General features: G+C 53.1%; 1 protein-coding gene across 2 annotated transcripts in view; it reads left to right on the plus strand.

The window, feature by feature from the left end:
• Positions 1-16,090, plus strand: part of Timp2 (TIMP metallopeptidase inhibitor 2) — a 45,619-nt gene extending 29,529 nt beyond the window's left edge. For both annotated transcript variants that reach the window (XM_069992859.1, XM_069992862.1), the window contains 4 exons: positions 6,004-6,104; positions 8,204-8,312; positions 12,096-12,220; positions 13,306-16,090. In XM_069992859.1, the coding sequence (XP_069848960.1) occupies positions 6,004-6,104; positions 8,204-8,312; positions 12,096-12,220; positions 13,306-13,503 (533 nt within the window). In that variant the 3' untranslated portion in view covers positions 13,504-16,090. The remainder of the gene's footprint in view (positions 1-6,003; positions 6,105-8,203; positions 8,313-12,095; positions 12,221-13,305) is intronic.
• The last annotated feature ends 2,464 nt before the right edge of the window (positions 16,091-18,554 follow it).

Genomic DNA, 18,554 nt, shown 5'->3' on the forward strand with positions numbered 1-18,554 from the left:
TGATCTTCAGATCTCAGCCTCCTGAGTAACCAGGATTGCAGGCCTGAGCCACCTGGTGATGCTTTTTAATTCTGCTGGACTAGCTGGCAGGTGATTCTACCAGGGGACAAGGGCATGGCCCGACTTGTCCAGCACGGACGTTGGCAGCTGGCCCACAGTTGCTGCGTTTCCATTTAGAAATGGGGCGGCCCACAGAGCTGGCCCCTGTAGCAGCAGGACTCTAAACCCAGACACCATATCAGACCATCCCCTCCGGCTGGTGCTTTGCACAACAGGATCTTAGTAAATGTGTTGGGGGCATTTGAAGGGGCCCCATCTCGCCTCTAAGTGGGAGGGGCCATTGGCATTTCCCCTGAGCAGGGTATGGCTGGTCCTTGTGAATGCCTCTCCCACATCCCAGCTGGACCCTGCATAACAGGGTGGGCTGGGGCAGCACCCTCCGATGACCTTGAGCAACGCCCACTAGCCTCAGCAAGGTCCTGGGCTGCGTTTTGACTTTGTATGTAGATCAATCCACGCTTTGCCAAGGCCTGGAGAGGTCTGCATCTTTCCAGACAGACAGATTTGAGGGTCTGAAGGCCACTGCCCTCTGGTCTCAGCCTGGGTCACACAGAGAGTAGGGAGTACTCTGAGGAGGGGAGGTGTGGGTCTAGAAGTCAGGTGTTGAGACCTACAGGTTCACCTGTTCTCCACAGAGGGGAGCCCACACCCTGACAGGGAACCCAAGAGGGAGCTGTCCCATGGGATGAATTTTGTTGTTGTTGTCAGTCATGGGGCTTGAATTCTGGGCCTGGGTGCTGTCCCTCAGCTCTTCAGCTCAAGATGAGCACTCTACCACTTGAGCCACAGCACCACTTCTGGTTTTCTGGTGGTTCATTGGAGATAAGAGTCTCACAGACTTTCCTGCCCGGGCTGGCTTTGAACCTCGATCCTCAGATCTCAGCCTCCTGAGTAGCTAGGATGACAGGTGTGAGCCACTGGTGCCCTGCTGGGATGTGTGTGTGTGTGTGTGTGTGTGTGTGTGTGTGTGTGTGTGTGTGTGTGTGTGTGTGTTTACACATAGTATGTATGAGATTTCCCAGAGAACAGCATGTTTTTCTTTTCCCTGGGCACCATGGTTGTAGGTGTGTGGGGGTGAGTGTGGGTGTCTTGACACAGCACTCTGTGTTGGTGGCCAAGGGGGTAGACAGGAAGGAGAATACAGAGGAAGGCCCACGACACTGGAGCTCTGCCATCTTGGCCAGGCCCCATCATGGGTGGAGTTGGGTGGGCATGGCGTTCGCCAGCCGCCCTGGGCCATGGCATGAGCTGGTGGCACCCTAGGTTTCCAGCAAGTCCCTCCTCCCCCATCCACTCCCTGTGAGGATGCCATGGGCCGGCCCAGCCCCCTGCCAGTCCTCGCTGGGCGGTTGTGATGGGAGCGGGAGCGTGGCCACAGCCCATCCCCTCCGCATCACATTCCACAACCTGGACTTTCCACCCGGCCAGCCGTTCTTTTCCATGCTCCTTCTGGCCGGGTGCACTGGGGCTGTTTGTGCAGGCTCCTCGTGAGGGGAAGTGACGCCATGCGCTGTCCTCAGCCCGGGGCTGGGGGAGGGCCCTGCGGTTGCGTGTGCTTTCAATTAAGTTGACGGTTGTGCATTCCAGTAGCCAGTGTATCACCCTTGATCTCAAACCCAGATGTTGTGTTAATAGCAGAAGGGAAAGAAGGAAAAGCAGAATCGGAGCCACTGGGGTGGGGATGGTGTGGGGGCAGGGAGCCAGCAGACATTTTTACAAAGCCTCCCTCCCACTCACCTCCAGCTCCTTGGGTGGGACCGAGCAGCCCACTCTGGCCAGGGGGCATGGTCGGTGCTTCGGCCCCGCCGGGCACACAACAGGCATCCCGACCATGCCTCAGTTTTACTTCTTCCCGAGCCTTGGGGTCTTGTACTTCCCCAGCTCTGGTCTGCAGATGGCCTGGGACGTGGGGGAGGCCGGCCTTCCTGTGAAGCAGCCTCCTTTCTTCTCTGCCTCCTTCCCTGCCCTCCCCTGTCATGGAAACCGTGCCGCTCCATCTTCCCATCCATCTTACTGTGTGCTGTCTGGGTTGGAGATTCCTCCCAGCCCAGGGCTGGTGCCAAAGCCTCCACGGGGAACATCCACCCCAAACCCCTTTTCTAGCTGCTGTTCCTGTGCAGGTGCACGCCCCCCGGTGCCAGGGCCCCAGTCACTCTCTCCCCACCCCCACCCCTGCCCCAGGAGGCCAGGCTTTGGGGAAAGTTTTCAGAGGACCAGTTCTTCGTCTGTCTCAGTCCCTATTTTGCAAAGAAGGGGAGACGGTTCCATCCAGAATTCATAGAAACTCCAAAGAATCTGTGTTCTGGGTCCCCACGGACAGATGGAGGCAGCCCAGCTGGAAGTGAAACTTCTGCCCATCTCTCCCTCCCTCCTCCCATCTCTCTCCCCCCCCCCCCCCCTGCTTCCTTCTGAGCTGCTGGCCTCTGTTTCTAGTCTTATTAACCCCACAAGTGTATCCTGGGACTTTAGCTGTGTTTCTTCTTTTCTGACCATTTGAAAAAGGAAACTGTAATCTGTAGCCTCAACACTGAACAAGGGAGCTGCTCCGTTCCAGGCCCTGAGAGTCTGTTTGGGTTGCTGGCCAGGGCTGAGACCAGGTCTCTGGGTACCCAAGCAGCCGGATACTGCTTCCAGAGCCCTCATCTGCAAGGCTGGGAATGGGGTTTGCTCTCTTCTGCCCACCATGCTGTTTGCATGAGGGTTGTGCCCAGTGCTGCAAGCCCCTCCCCACCTCTCCAAGCCGAGCCTTAGGTGTAGACATGGTTCTTAAGTAAGCAGTCCAGGAAAAGCTGTCTTGAGGTCAGATACCATTCGTGAAACCCCTCTTTCATATACAGACACAGATGGGTGTGGGCCTCGGGGCTTCTATAAAGCCTCGGCACTCGAACCCCACTGTGTGGGAGAGAAGATGGCCGTCTGGCTATTGCAGATCATTTTCTGACCACCAGTGGTGCATCTACTGATCACGTTCATGCCTTAAACACTGTATAATATAGTGGACCACCAAAAAGCACTTCCCATAGCTGGGTACTGGTGGCTCACACCTGTCATCCTTGCTACTCAGGAGGCTGAGATCTGAGGATCGTGGTTCAAAGTCAGCCTGGGCAAGAAAATTCATGAGCCTCATCTCCAATTAAACCCCAAAAAGCTGAAAGTGGAGCTGTAACTCAAATGGTAAAGCCTCGAGCAAAAGAGCTAAGGCTCAGGCCCAGAGTTTAAGCTTTAGCACTGGCAACACACACACACACACACACACACACACACACACACACACACACACACACACACACACACACACACACACACACACACACACACACACACACACACACACACACACACACACACACACACACACACACACACACACACACACACACACACGCACACACGAGTTTCCAAAAGCTCCTACCGATGGGGCTGGGAAGGTGGCTCAGTGGTAGAGCGCTTGCCTTGCTTGCCTGAGGCCCTGGGTTCAATTCCTCAGCACCACATATGCAGGGGAAAAAAAAGCCAGAAGTGGTGCTGTGGCTTAAGTGGTAGGGCGCTAGCCTTGAGGTGAAGAGCTGAGGGACAGCGCCCAGGCCCAGAGTTCAGGCCCACGACTGGACCCAAAACAAAAAAACAAAGCAAAAGCTCCCACCGAGTTAGACAGATGCTCCTTCTGTCATGGCTTCCTGGGACTCCTGCCGGTGTGTCCCCGTGGTGGGGTGGCCTACTGCCACATGAAGAACAAGCTTAGGACAAAATTAATCTGGCCTGCTCACAATTTGCAGATTTTTTTCTCTTTTTTGGTAAGGTGTAGAGGTTAAACATGTGATAAGGGAGCACTGAGAAGCCTGGGCCACCAGCCGGAAGCTGCCAGCTTCCACCGGTTCCATCAGGCAGCCTTCACGGAGGGCAGCCACCACCTGTCAGGACCCCTCGGGGCCCAAGCAGGCCGGTGCACAGGTGCTTACAGCAGACTCAGTGAGGGCCGGGGAACGCGCCAGGTGCTGGGGCTTGAAGGGTGGACAGAAGTTCTCCAGGCAGGGAGGGGAAGATGGCATTTTGGACAGAAGAGGGGTGGGCCTACTCGGGCATGTTTGTATAAAATGAGGGGACAGCAAGAGCCGGGAGGGGACTTGCTGGCCGACAGCAGCCCGGGCAGCTGGCTGATGCCAGGTGGCAAAGGGTCTTGGATTTTAGGCGAAGGCCTTTCATAGGAACAAAGGCAGAGCACTCCGTTCTGGGGTGGGCTGTCCCAGCTACAGCTCAGCCTGGGACGCAGGGAGCTGTGGCCTTGGCTGGACTTAGCATGGGAGAAATGCGAATGGGGGTTGGGGCCTGGGTGGGGCCGTGGGCCGTGGTGGGGGGAGCGGGGGTGTGAGGGCTCCAGGAAGATGTGGCTAGCTCCCACGTGCTGCGGTGGGAAAAGACGGCCCGGGCCAGGAGTTTCCAAGAAACTGGAGCTGAACCCTGGGAGGAGATGTTCTCTGAGCGTGACTCCTCCTTTTGTCTCTGTTGAGATGAGTGGCTGGTGGCGGAACACTCACCTCACGTGACCCTGTCCCGCTGCCTTTGGGGGGCAGAGCTGGTTGGTTTTTATTTTGGTACCAAATTTCTTTATTTGAAGGAAGGGTACAAATTAAAAGAACTTAGGATGTTCTGGTACAACTTGTAGAAAAGTAATGATACCCCCAAATGCCCATGCACTGCCCCCGTGACCAGACTTGGGCAGGATGGGGGTCCCGAATCCGGCACTGCAGAGTATCTGACAAGCACACTCCGGGAGAAAGTGATGGGAGCTAAGCCTTGGGCGGATCCCCCAAGGCCACACGTGACTTCTGGTCACCGGGGCAGAGCTTTGAACACCATTGAGACAGAATGTGCCACCAGCTGTTAACCCCCGAAGTGAGGACTACACAATGGCTCTTCCCGAATGGCATGAAATCCTGGCCTTTCATTCCTCAGCCTCGGATCCTTATGTCTGTCAGCCACCATCCCCAAACCCAGTGGGCTCCCTGATTATGACATTCACAGCCCACCCCATAGCACCCCTCCTACCATGTTTGTTCCTCCATACAGCCTTTTCTGTGGAAGCGTGTGTGTGTGTGTGTGTGTGTGTGTGTGTGTGTGTGTGTGTGTGTGTGTGTGTGTGTGTGTGTGTGTGTGTGTGTGTGTGTGTGTGTGTGTGTGTGTGTGTGTGTGTTCTGATCACAGGCCCCCTAGCCTCACACAAGCTCTGCCCCACTGAGCTGCACGCCCTCATTCAGGAAAACTTTGAGGGCAGAGAGGACGGCAGCTGGATAGACTTGGAGCAGGACTGCAGGGCAGGCCATTTGTATCCCTGCTTCACCGGCCACCAATAAATGTGCGTCAGAGCAAATGAGGAAGAGTCCCACTCGTTCAAACAGAAGAGCCCTGCTCAGATCTGTGGCTGTCCCCACAGGGGCGGGGGACTCTGAGCTGCTTCTGGTTGGGGTGCTGGGCAGCAAAGGATTCTCGCTGAGGAATCCCAGGATAAGAAGAAACTCTAGCTGGGTGCAGGCAGCTCACACCTGTAATCCTAGCTACTCAGGAGGCTGAGATCTGAGGATCGCAGTTTGAAGCCAGCCCAGGTGGCAAAATCCATGAGACTCTTATCTCCAATGAACCACCAGAAAGCTGAAAGTAGAGCTGTGGCTCAAGTGGTAGAGGAGTAAATGTGAGCAAAATAGCTCAGGGATAGCACCTAGGCCCCAAGTTCAAGACGCAGGACTGGCACATGTACACACACACACACACACACACATACACAAAGCATTTGAGTGGTGAGAGGGTCTCTTATGCTAGCCTGGGGCCACTGGGCACATTTGGAGGGGATGGGCTCTCCACATTTTACCTCCCATAGGCCGGGGTGCCTTGCCCACTGGGCAGATTCTACAAGATGTCTCAGCATCCTGGTACCTCTGTGTTTTGCAGTGATCAGGGCCAAAGCGGTCAGCGAGAAGGAAGTGGACTCCGGGAATGACATCTACGGCAACCCCATCAAGAGGATCCAGTATGAGATCAAGCAGATAAAGGTGACCCATTGCTGCGGGATCCCAGGGGACGGGGTGGGGGGAGGGAAGAGGGGTGTCCACAGCGCCATCAAGTAAACTACAGGCCCAAAGCAACTATGTCCGGTCTGTCATCCAGAAGTGCCTATAAAGCTGGACAGAAATAGAGTTCCTGAGGATTTTCTGTTATTTTAGAAATACGTTCCTTTTGTTCTGATGGGTGACAAATCAGAGGCACAAGCCTCTGCCTCAGTCACCTAGGCCACATCGCGTCCCTGGGGTGTCCTGTGAGCCTCTCTGAGGCCGAGCGGTGGTGGGGCTGATGTGAGAGAAGATGCCCAGTGTGCCCAGCCACCCTGCCCAGCCCTGCCTGGCCTGGCGTGCTCTCAACCAAGAGGAGGAGGCATGGGGAGAAGTCTTGTTGTTGTTGTTGCTTGAGACAGTTCACTATATCAGACTTCTGCCTTGGCCTCCCAGATGCGGGGACTACAGCCAACTGGGAGGAGGTGTGACCTGGGTAGGTGTGGTCAGGGACAGTCGCGGGCTGCGGGCTGCTTACTGAGAAGGTTCCTTACCCGTGAGACATGGCCTGAGCTGGAGCTGCTGCAGGCCCAAGGTTGTGTTACTTTTTCAGAGAATTATTCATGTCCAGGAACATGCAGGGGGGGAAAAATCTATGTTTGAGAGAGAGAGAGAGAGAGAGACAGCAGGTGAGGACAAGACCCAACGGCATAAGGCCCGATGCTACTTTGATTAGCATTTACTAGGTGTTTTAGAGAGAAGAAAGTTCTAGCTACTGGCAGAGAGAGACAACTTTGCAACATGGTAGTGGTTGTAGCCCTCTCTGTTGCATTTTGTTACCCTACTAAAACCCCCAAGTCTCTAGAAAATAAATTCCTGGTATCAGAAGGCCACAGACGGTGCAGACATGATGGCTGGGCTTTAAGGGGGTGTCCTGTGGGGGGTCCTGTCTCCTGGCCTGTGTCTGTTGGACCACAACTGCTGCTGCCCCTGAGGTCTTGCAGTGAGGCATGCTGAGGTTGCAAATTTTCGGGGACTTGCAAATTTGTCCTGGCTCCTTTCTGTTGGGTTTGCCTATCAAAACTCTCAAAGAAGCCGGGCGCCGGTGGCTCACGCCTGTCATCCAGCTACTCAGGAGGCTGAGATCTGAGGATCACGGTTCAAAGCCAGCCTGGGCAGGAAAAGTCCATTAGATTCTTACCTCCGATGAACCACCAGAAAATCGGAAGTGGTGCTGTGGCTCAAGTGGTAGAGCGCTAGCCTTGAGCTGAAGAGCTGAAGGACAGCGCCCAGGCCCAGAATTCAGGCCCCGCGACCGACAAAAAAAAAAAAAAAGGAAAAAAACCACCACAACAACAAACTCTCAAAGAAAACTGGACACATAGTCCCTACCCCACCCCACCCCAGGGTGCTGATGGACACCTGTCTTCACCTGTGCATGGGTGCCTTCCTACCTAGCTGTAAATAAACCAGACATTGAAAAACAAACCCTCTTGTCCTTGGGATCTGCCCTCTCTTCCCCTCCCCCTCCGGCCCCATGCCAGGGGTGGAGCTCACATTCCGTACCTTGGGGTTAGATTCCAGTTCTGAGGGAATTCTGAGGATTCCTGCCAAAGCACTGTGCCAGCAGGGTATCTCAGCCCTGCAGAGGCTGAGATAGAAGGATCGGGAGTTCAAGGCCAACCCAGGCTCATATGATACATGGCTAGAAAAAAAAATCTTGGAAATAGCTGAGGGTGTTGCTTAGGGGCTTACGGCCCTGGGTTCCGTGCCCAGCACACATGCAGGTATGTGTGCGCGTGTCACACACACGTTTCTCTCTCTCTAACATGCAAATGTCATGGCCCTCCACGATGAGGAGTTACACAAGCCCCTCTGAAATGACTACTTGGACATGGGGGGGCTCGTGTTGTCTGAGAAGCTCCCCCTTCCTCCCCCCACCCATCTGCTGAGATTTGCCATGCTGCATGGTGAAGACTCTGCGGAGGAACAGTGGCCGTCTAACCTGCCTGGCTGGCACTTGTGCGTCCCCTGGGAGATCCGCACCAAGATGCCCCGGGGACAGAATCCCATCGCTGTTGACACCCCCCTTTCCTTTACAGATGTTCAAAGGACCCGAGAAAGACATAGAGTTTATCTACACGGCCCCATCCTCAGCCGTGTGCGGCGTCTCGCTGGACGTTGGAGGGAAGAAGGAATATCTCATTGCAGGTGTGTCCCGTGGGCCTTGGGGCTTTGGGTGCGGGAACTCGGTGTCTCTAACAAACCAATTTGCAGCTCTCCACCTCCTCCCTGGTCCCGAAGGTTCCAGCTTCTCATGCTGCCCTCTAGAGGCCATTTGTCCAAACTGCAGAGCTGCCCAACCCAAGAAAGCCTCAGTCTAGCGCAGCAGCCTTAGTTATCTTGTCCAGAGCCTCCTTCCAGACTTACCCTGCTACAAAGGTGCCGTCACGGCTCCCATTTTACAGACAAGAAAAACTGAGGTGGAAAAGGTTGCCCCAGGCTTAGAGGCAAGCACTAGAGACAAGCAGGTCAGGAGAGAGAGCCCTGGTTCAGCGGGAAGCCCAGGGTGCCCTGGGTCATTGCTCCTGTTTCCTTTACTTGGGGTGCACCGTGTTATATCAATAGCTGTGTGGGTATCACCGTGTCTCTCTTATGGGACCTCCACCCTCCACTTGCACAGCCAGAGGTTTCCTGGGTGTCCTGTGCCGGGCCCATTAACTCCTCTCAGCCTCAGTGAGAAGACAGTTCACCAAGCAGCACCGCCTGTATCTTCCAGGCATGCAGTGGTAAAGCCGTGTCCATGAGCTAATGCGCCCCGATGGGTAGCGGGCTGCAGCGTGCAGGGGTGTCCTGGGCGAGCTTTGGCACCAGTAGAAGGGCCGCCAAGGACAGAGGCCCTTCCATGGGTAGAAATAACTGCTTTGGTAGTGCTCTCCATTGCTCGAGGTTCTCTCTCCATTCTTGGGGAGAACTCAGCGATGAGCCCGCCTGCCTGGGGGGCCAGCCGCTCTGCCAATGAGCACGCATTGTCTCATGGCTGGGGGTGGGTGCAGGGGTGAGAGGGCGCATTGTCTCCTTCTGGGGGAGCAGGGGTGAGGTCAATGAGGGTGCATTGTCTCATGTGGGGGTGGGCAGGCAGGGGTGAGGTCAATGAGAGGGTGCATTGTCTCATCCTGGGGGGGCAGGCAGGGGTGAGGTCAATGAGGGCATTGTTTCATCATGAGGGCTGGGGAGCAGGGGTGAGGCTCTCCTGGGAACCAGGACCCATCATCACTTGGTTGGACTTTTCCTGGCAGGTTTCCTGAATCAGGCCTGGACCTAGTGCGGTTCTTTGGAGTCAGGCCTGGGTTAGTGAGACATCACGGGGCCCGGCAAACTGCTCAGCCAGCTCTGGCTGCAGCCCCACGAGTGACCGCGCGGCCCGAGGTAGACCACATCCTCTTAGGCCAGTGGCTCAGCTTCGTATATCCAGTGGGGCACCAGAGGATTACATTGAAGGCTCACAGATTTGGCCCTGTAATTTCCTTCTGCCATCTTCCTCTCCGAAAGGAAGAGTAAACATGCTACCCTTAGTTACACATTTTAATTAATTCCTGTTTTCCTGTATCCAAGACTCTTGTGCTTTGCTTCATTTCCGTTTTCTTTTGAGGCAGACATCAGTAGACTGTTGGGACAGATGGGCATGTCATGTGATGCGCCCAAGTCTTAAGTGTACTACAGGGGGTCCTCCTGCAGCACGCTCGTGCCACACACAACATCCGGGAGCCAGGGCCATGGAAAAGTTTCCATCTGCCTTCCATCCCCACGGGTTGCCTTTGCCAGCTTTCTGGGGAAGCTTAACTTGGTGGCAAAGACCCAAAGGGGAGCTGCAGAAAGAGGAAGAATAGGAAGAAAATTGTTAGAGCAAGCACACTTGTCACTGGTTAGCTTTTATTGAGTAATTATTATGTGCAAGGAGCTATATATATAAACATGTTATAACAGAGCCCTTGCTCTTTATATGTAAGGTCTGGTTAAGGAGCCAAGGTACAAGAATGGCAAAGACAGCACAAAGTGGGTTACGAATGCTAGTTAAGTGGTGTGAGTAGAAGTCACCGGCGCCAGACTGACAGTGATCATGGGGACCAGCAGGCTGGGCAGGAAATAGGCTGCAGTCTATCTGAACAGGTAGGGAGTTCCAGAAGACATGGACATACTGAAAAGAATCACTACCTTTCTGTTTTGTGTCTTTCTTCTCTACTCTGATCCCACCAAAAATGTCCAGAGAATAAAAGGCTAAGTATCGACTGGGCGCTGGTGGTTCACACCTGTGATCCTAGCTACTTAGGAGGTGGAGGACTGAGTACTACAGTTCAAAGCCAGCCCAGGCAGACAAATGTGAGACTCTCATCTCCAATTAATAAGCAGAAAAACAGAAGTAGAGGCGTGGCTCAAATGGTAGCACTCTACCATTTGAGCCAAAGAGCTAAGGGACAGTGCTTGGTCCTGAGTTCAAGTCCTAGTATCAGTACATGCACACACACACACACACACACACACACACACAACACACACACACACGTGCATGCGCACACGCATGTGTGTGCCAAACATTTATTTTCAAAGTGTTGAAGGTCACCCAAATACAATTTGTCTAATTCAGAATAAATGCCACAGTAATAGCACTTCTTGATTCTCTCCTCACCTGCAATGTCTTACAAATCTAACTGATCCAAGGATGAATTGAGGAGAATATGAAGCCACAGCGTTTGCACGGGGACAGTGCACCCAGCAGCGTGTGTGTCATAGTGCCCACTCCAAACCCAGCCACACTTCCCCCATGGGACCCCTGTGGGTCCAAGTGTCTTTTACTCGTGATGGAGGAGCAGTTGCTTCACTGAGGTACAGTTCTGTTAGTGGACTCTGTGCATCCTGTGCTGTGCCTGGTGTAAGGTCGATGTGCTGACATTAGTTAAGCTGAGGGGCACACGCCAGGCTGGGGCTGGTGGATGGGACTCGTCCATGCGTCTCTGAGGTCTGGGGGAACGAGCTTTTAAATCACCCTGCAGCCGCCATTCACCGGAATGTGCGCTTCCTTTTCTTTTCCTCCTGCTCGGTGTGAATATGACAGCAACAGAGGGAGCTGAGTTGGGAGCTTGAGCCACAGATAGGGACAGCAGCGCCCAGCGCCCAGCGCCCTGTGAGGGGCATGGAGGGCAGGTCCTTAATGTTTCAGAGTTCCAAGTACTTGCTTTACTCAAAGAGAAAAAATGCATGTTCACCATCCAGTGGGGAATGGTGCCCACTGGAATAAATACTCAGTGTAAAATAAAGCAGGAAACAAGCCAGGTGTCAGTGGCTCACATCTGTAATCTTAGCCTCTCAGGAGGCTGAGACCTGAGGATTGCAGTTCAAGCCAGCCCAGAGAGAAAAGTTCCTCTTATTTCCAATTAGCCAGCAAAATGCTAGACTGGAGGTTCAGCTCAAGTGGTAGAGCAGCAGCCACGAGCAAGCAAGCCAAGCGAGAGTGCAGAAATCCTGAGTTCAAGCCCCTGTACTGGTTCACACACAGAAAAACAGGAAATGACACAATCTATATGCCACATGGTTTTCTTTTGTTGTTTCTACAACAAACATGATATACATATACACATATACACATATGCATACATAAATCTATCTTGTATGTACCATATATACATGTGCATGTGTGTATAGATACATGCATATCTATACACACACGTATGCGTGGGTTTTTGAGACAGGTCTCCCTGTGTAGCCCAGGTGCCTGGCCTTAGACTTGCGATACTCCTTCTTCAGTCACCTGACCACCAGGATTACAGACATGTGCCCCCACTCCCAGCAAATATGCATTATTTTAAGACTCAGACTAAACAGTCACAGGTAATATTGGAATCAGTCTCAGTAGCCCCTAGTTGCACCCAAAGGGGGAGGAGGCTGGGAGGAAAACTCAACCTGACCCTGAGCTAAGAGATTCCCCTCTCTCCACAGGAAAGGCTGAGGGGGATGGCAAGATGCACATCACCCTGTGTGACTTCATCGTGCCCTGGGACACCCTGAGTACCACCCAGAAGAAGAGCCTGAACCACAGGTACCAGATGGGCTGCGAGTGCAAGGTGAGCACCTGGGTTCATCAGGACTTGGGCGGACAGCTGGGCTTTGGGACCGTTGGCTTCCAAAGCCCCTCTGTTCACTAGAGTGTGAGTTAGGCCTCCACTCTGGGAAGGTGTGGCTTCCCCGGGACCTCCTCTAGCTCCCCAGCTACAACCTTGAGAGCTTCAAGTGGCATCTGTGACCAGGGACATTTGGAAGGTGTCACACAACTAGGAAGAAAAGCCTTTCCGGGAAAAGAAAGTTTGAAGGACGCACATGGACCCCCTTAGTTGTTTTTTCCCCCTACAAATGCACAAGTGGAAACATTTGTGTGCCTTGTGAGAGGGCACCCTAGGCATTATACTACCAACATTCCAGACATTTCCACACCTGAGCCCTGTGTGTTGGCAACAGCGGATGTGCCTGCCTCCCTTCCTGCAGTCTGCCTGGTGACTGAGCTGAGCGGAGCTGGGGTGGTTCAGGCACTCAGTGTGGCCAGGGAGGGTGAGATCCCCTCCAGGGCACTGCCCTACCCCACCCATCCACAAGGGAGGAAGCACCGCTGGGTGGCTGGTAACACACATGTCACCAGGAGTGAGTGTAGGACCCGGAGTTACCAGCAGAAGCTGTCCTGCATGATGGGAAGCTATTTGGGAAGTCTCCTTCCCTTTTGTCCAGCATCTGTCCATCTCTTAGCTCCTGGGAGGTGTGAATTCCAAGGCCTGGCTGCCTTAGCTGTGCTTCTCCATTAAAGCCGATGCTTTGCTCATTACCTTAGAGCTCACGCTTGAAAGCGGAATCCTGGCAGTCTCACTCAGCTCACCTCTGTCTCAAGGAAATGCAAGGGTAGCTGCTGTCATGCCTTTTTAACTCGTAGAGCAGGTAGACCAGATGTCCGAAAGCAGAGAGACCCAGTCAGGTAGATACTCAGGCTTTCTGCCTTCTCCCACCACCAGCTCCTTGAGCAGACTGCCTGCTACCGTATAGAGCCAGCAAGGTCAAAAGCCCTGGGCTGGCCCAGCTGGATTCTGGAGATGCCCCCGGAGCAGCCTTGGCCCTTGCCTGTTCCTTGGTCCTCAACTAAATCCACCTGTATGTCCCTCCCCAGATCACACGCTGTCCCATGATCCCCTGCTACATCTCCTCTCCGGATGAGTGCCTCTGGATGGACTGGGTCACAGAGAAGAACATCAATGGGCTTCAGGCCAAGTTCTTCGCCTGCATCAAGAGAAGCGATGGGTCGTGCGCGTGGTACCGCGGGGCGGCGCCTCCCAAGCAGGAGTTTCTCGACATTGAGGACCCATAATTGGGCCAACAGCACCCCCTCCCCCCTGTGGCCGATTGAAAAGCCTCCAAGGGTTTCGACTGGTCCAGCTCTGACATCCCGTCCTGCAATCAGCATGAGTAAAAAAATCATCTTCCGAGTAGGTCCCACACAAGTGGGGTTCTGCCCATTCCCTCCTTTCCTCTAAACATGGCTGTGGGTCTGGGGGGCGGGGGGACAGGTCTCTCCTACACCGCCTCCATCCGCCAACCTGGGCACCATGTGTCTCAGTCTTCTATCCTTGGGTTCAGCCCTCCCAGATGCCAAGCAGGCAGCATTTGGGGGTCCCCCAAGCCCGGTTAGGGCAGAGCCTGGAAATGTGCATTTTTGCAGAAACGTTTGAGGGTCGTTGCAAGACTGTGTAGCAGGCCTACCAGGTCCTGCTCCTCCCGAGAGGGGCATGGCCCTTGCTTTCTGCGGCGGAGGCCAGCCCTTTGGCCTAGGGTGACAGTCCCAGGCCCTTGTAAGTGCATTCCATCTCCTTCGCGCCCGTCACAGGCTCCCAGCATCCGTGACCCCCTCAAGCCGGGAGTGACCCTGGAAGTGCCCCCCACCCCCCGAACCCGCCAAGACCTGTGCACCTGCAGGGCTCTGGTGGAGCCTCCCTCAGGCCTGGTGGAGACTAGAGGCTTTGAGAACCAGGTTTCCTCTTCAGTCAAGTCATTTTTGACCCCTTCCTCCCATGAGTCACAGCTCCTAGAGGGGAACTGTAGCCTCCACGCTGAGGGCTGGCACTGGGGCGGGCGAGGGGCTGGCTGTCCTTGTAGCTCACGCCCCGCTTCCAGCTGGCGTCAAGTGGCTGGATTGAGCCACGTGGCTGTGCTATCCCCTGGCGGTGTGCAGCCATCCCCCTCTTCTCCCCCCCTGTGTGTGGATACTGCCCCCAGAGGCTTAGTGACACCTCCTATTCTGTGAGTGGCTTTCTGCCAGTGTCTTAGTGGAGTGTAGTAAGGCCTGCCCAGGCAGGATCCTGTCGGCCCTGGGCCTTCTCTCTGAGCCCCCGGAATTCTGTGGCCTGTTTCAAAAGACATCTCATGTTTCTAAGGGAGAATTTTCCGAAGGCGTAAGGATCTGAGTTGCAGGTTAGAACAGGCTATGTCCATTTCCTATCGCCACAGTGATGACCCACTTTTTTTTTTAAGACACCTTCTGGGTAACGGGACCCACAGCTCCCCTAAAGATGGTCTTTTGATGCCAATACCATGAGAGGTTGCTCGATTACAATTCCGATCATCTCTTTTTACCTCTGACTGGGGTTGAAAAGACAAACTGTTTCAAGGACCCCCACGTGCACGGCGCTGACGTCCAGGTGCCGCGGCAGTGATGAGGACAGGCTTGGAGTAGTCCTTCTGCAGAATCCTTGCAACGACCCCCATCTCCAGATCACCCCCCACCCTGCCCAAAGCAACTCACCATAAGACTCCTGACTCCCCCCGGGCGGTGCACAGCCCCCGCACCACGGGACCTGGTCAGCATAGAAACTGATGACTTCCTCTCATAGGAGACTGGGAGAAAATCCAGGAATCAGCCCCTAACCCTGCCCACCCCCACCCCCAGGGAGTTTTCATGCTGTACAGAGACCTAGAGTTGGTAAGATGTCATAATGGATCAGTCCATGTGATTTCAGTATATAGACCACACTGACCCTCCGGTCCATAGAACACCCCACCCCGTTTGCTTCCCATATGGTGATCACATGTAACAATTGCTCCTGTTTCTGCTGACTTCCTCGATGTTTCGTTGTTTTTGTTTTTTGTTTTTGACATCGCTGTAATCATTCCTGTGCTGTTTTATTTTTGAATTACCTTTGGTAGGTGTTAGACTTGCACTTTTTAAACAGGGTCTCTGCATCGTGGAAGCATTTGACCCACAGTGGAAGGCGTGGTGTGGTCCCCGGCCTGTGACAGTGGACCCCTCCCATCTTTTCCTTCACTTCTTTGAGCATTTGCTCGTATCTTCCCATCTTTTGTTCTCTGGTTCAGAGTATTACAAAGTCAGCTGGTTCATAAACATGGCCTTTCTATTTGATCCATGCACCTTGGTTTTCGAACCATGCTGAGCGGAAAGCAAACAGGCAACCACAGATCAGGATACCACGCCTGCAGCAGCCCAGGCCGGCCACGCCATACCTTCACAGCCAACAATTGTAATATATAGTCTAAGAAGCAGTCTCCATTTGGCATTGTTTAATTTATACGTTCTGAGCACTCCTTCTCCTCTATTTTTATCATGCAAGCAACTCGAAATATTTAAAATGAAGTTTACATTGTAGTTGTTTCCAAATCTTTGCTTGATAAGTATTAAGAAATATCTGTGAGCTTACTGCTATAATTTAAAGCTTTGTTGATTTTGTTTTTTGTTCGGATTTTTTCTGTTGTTGGTGGATGGGGGGAGAACAATGTATTCATGCTGGAATATGAAGTCTGAGACCCCCCCCACCCCACCCCGTGCTGGGAACACGTGAGAGTCGTTTAGAGTCAACAAGCACACTGCGCTTGTCTCTCATGCTTTGTATCATTTTTGAGTGATCGCTCTGTCAATCGACAATAAACAATATTATCAATGAGAAGCCGGGCTCTTGTGTGACTGCTTGCCATGCACTACCTTCTAGCTGAGGAATGAAAGGCTGGTGCCGGGCCCGGCCCAACCACCAGCACCTCCAGTGAGCCTCCCTGCAGAAGATCGCATCTGTAAATGCCCATCTGAAGAACAAGAATTAGAAGTTCCCCCCAGCACCGTCCCTAGAGGGCAGTTCTAAAACTGCCTTGCTAGCCACCCCCTGACAGTTTAGGGTTCTTGGAAAGAAACTTCGTAGGGTGTAAACCCACAGCTGCATAGCCAAGGTGCCTGAAGAAGGTTTAGAAAAGTAACCCAACTTGGGCTATTGGGGAAACCCTGGCGACTTAAGTTCTTTGTGGGGAAGGGGTCCCAGTCCAGTGAATTCTGGGGAAAGACCCAAGTGGCCTTGGGCTGAAGGTGGTCCCACAGGACCTAGGCAGGGACCCTCAGCCTAGGAGCGCAGGCCAACAGCTGGCACCTTGGGGCGATTCTTCAGAGCCTGGACATGCCCTAGCTGTATCATGATGGGTCTCAGAAAGGGGAGGGAAACCCACATGACTGACTACTGTTTGTATTTCCAGTCAATGGTGCAAGAGGGATATTAAACAAATACAGGGCTAGGAGTGGCTTAGTGGTAGAGTGCCTGCCTAGCATGCATGAAGCCCTGAGTTGGATTCCTCAGCACTACATAAACAGAAAAAGCCGGAAGTGGTGCTGTGCCTCAAGTGGTAGTGCGCTAGCCTTGAGCAAAAGAAGCTCAGGGACAGTGCCCAGGTACTGAGTTCAAGCTCCAGGACCAGCAAAAAGAAAAAAAAGTACAAATTATTATAGCAAATTACAAAACAGCAAACTACTTCCTGTTTGACTCTTGTGGAAGCAGGTCACAGCGGCTCCTGGGCTTGCCTGGGGGTGAGCCTGGCATGTGGCACCCCCTCCTGGCCTCCACTAGCCCTGCAGAACTCCTCTTGGTACAGGCGAATGAGAACTACCACCAATGAGATTCCTTTTGAGACTAAACAAAATCAAACGTGAGAAAACTGCTGGGCCATTGAGAGGGAGGTCTTTATTTTGGTACCAGTGCTGTGAGGGCCTTGATCATGCCAGGCCCTTCTGCCTTCGCCAGGCTTCTGGAACAATGCTAACAGATCTGTGGACATGGAGTGGGAAGATGACACAGGTGTGTACCTCCGATGAGGGTTTTTCTCTGGAATCTGGCAACCCAGGACCACAGAGATGCCCATCACAGAGCTGTTATGCACTAGCTGTGGCAAGACTAGGGGTTGGATCTTGAAGTTTCTAGGAACTGTAAACTGTCAGGGCTGGGGAGGCTTAGCATGAACAAACTCATAGGGACCAAGGGCCACAACTGATGTAGAAGTCAAAAAAGGGAGTAATCTACAATTAGAACTGCAATAAAAGATCTTCCCAGAGATCACCACACATCTTCTGCCATTCCTGAAGGCAATGAAATTGGAGGAAGGGCTGAGTCCATTTTACCTGAATCTTCCAGGCTTAGCAGCCAACCAAGCAACTTCTGGGTGACAGTATTACTGTTAACATACCTTTTTCTCAAGGTATGTTCAAATACAGTTAATTTTGGTTAGAGTGTTTTGTTTGAGATGAGGTCTAGTCATGTAGCCCAGGCTGGCTTTGAACTTGAGGTTTTCCTTCCTCAGATTCTGGAGTGAAGGGACCACAGTAGTGCACTGCCATGTCAGGCCTCAATGTGGCTTTCATTTGCAATTCTCAGGTGCCCTTTGGAGGTGAGCACATGAAAAGATGTTCAACTTGGCCCTGTGAACATGTGGGGGACTTTCTCTGTGAGGGAATTGGGCAGCGGAGATGGGGGCGTCAAAGTCCCTCCCACCATAATTCTAGGTTTCAGGTGTTACTGGCAAACTTGAGGGCTTCCAACAGTTCCTGTCTTTTCCCCCCAAAATAAGTAACTGACTATCTCAGCTCAGTGTGAACTTGGAACCTGGCAGACTTGGTCTTGCACACTCAGGTTTTGTTTGTTGTTGTTGTTTTTAATCTGTAAAATAACACCCTCTGTAAAATGAACCCTTTGGTGGGATGGCCATGAAGATGAAATCTCACTGTATTGGTAAGAGTGGCCACCTTGGTTTCTGATACCCATAGTAGCAAGTGTCGGTTTTGTTCTCTGAAGAAGAGAGATGCAGATCATTTTCCTCAGATGAGGAAACCAAGGCTTGGGTAAATTAAGGGAAATCGCCAAAGCGATAGACTCATTAGGGCAGAGCTGGGATCCAAACCGAAACAAAGCAGCCAAGGTTTTATTCTTCTGCCCGCGGGCCCCTTTCAGCCAGAAACACAGTGAGTGACCAGTGATACCTTGTGTCAGGCCCGCACCCTTTGAGACACCCTCTGATGCAGTGGGCAGTCGGTCAGGCGCCGGTGGCTCTGACCTGCAACCCTGGATCACAAGGCCGAGACCAGAGGACTGGGGTTCGAGG

This window comes from Dipodomys merriami, unplaced genomic scaffold (genome assembly GCF_024711535.1).
Source record: "Dipodomys merriami isolate MVZ:Mamm:240054 unplaced genomic scaffold, mDipMer1.0.p SCAF_42, whole genome shotgun sequence".
Taxonomy (NCBI): domain Eukaryota; kingdom Metazoa; phylum Chordata; class Mammalia; order Rodentia; family Heteromyidae; genus Dipodomys; species Dipodomys merriami.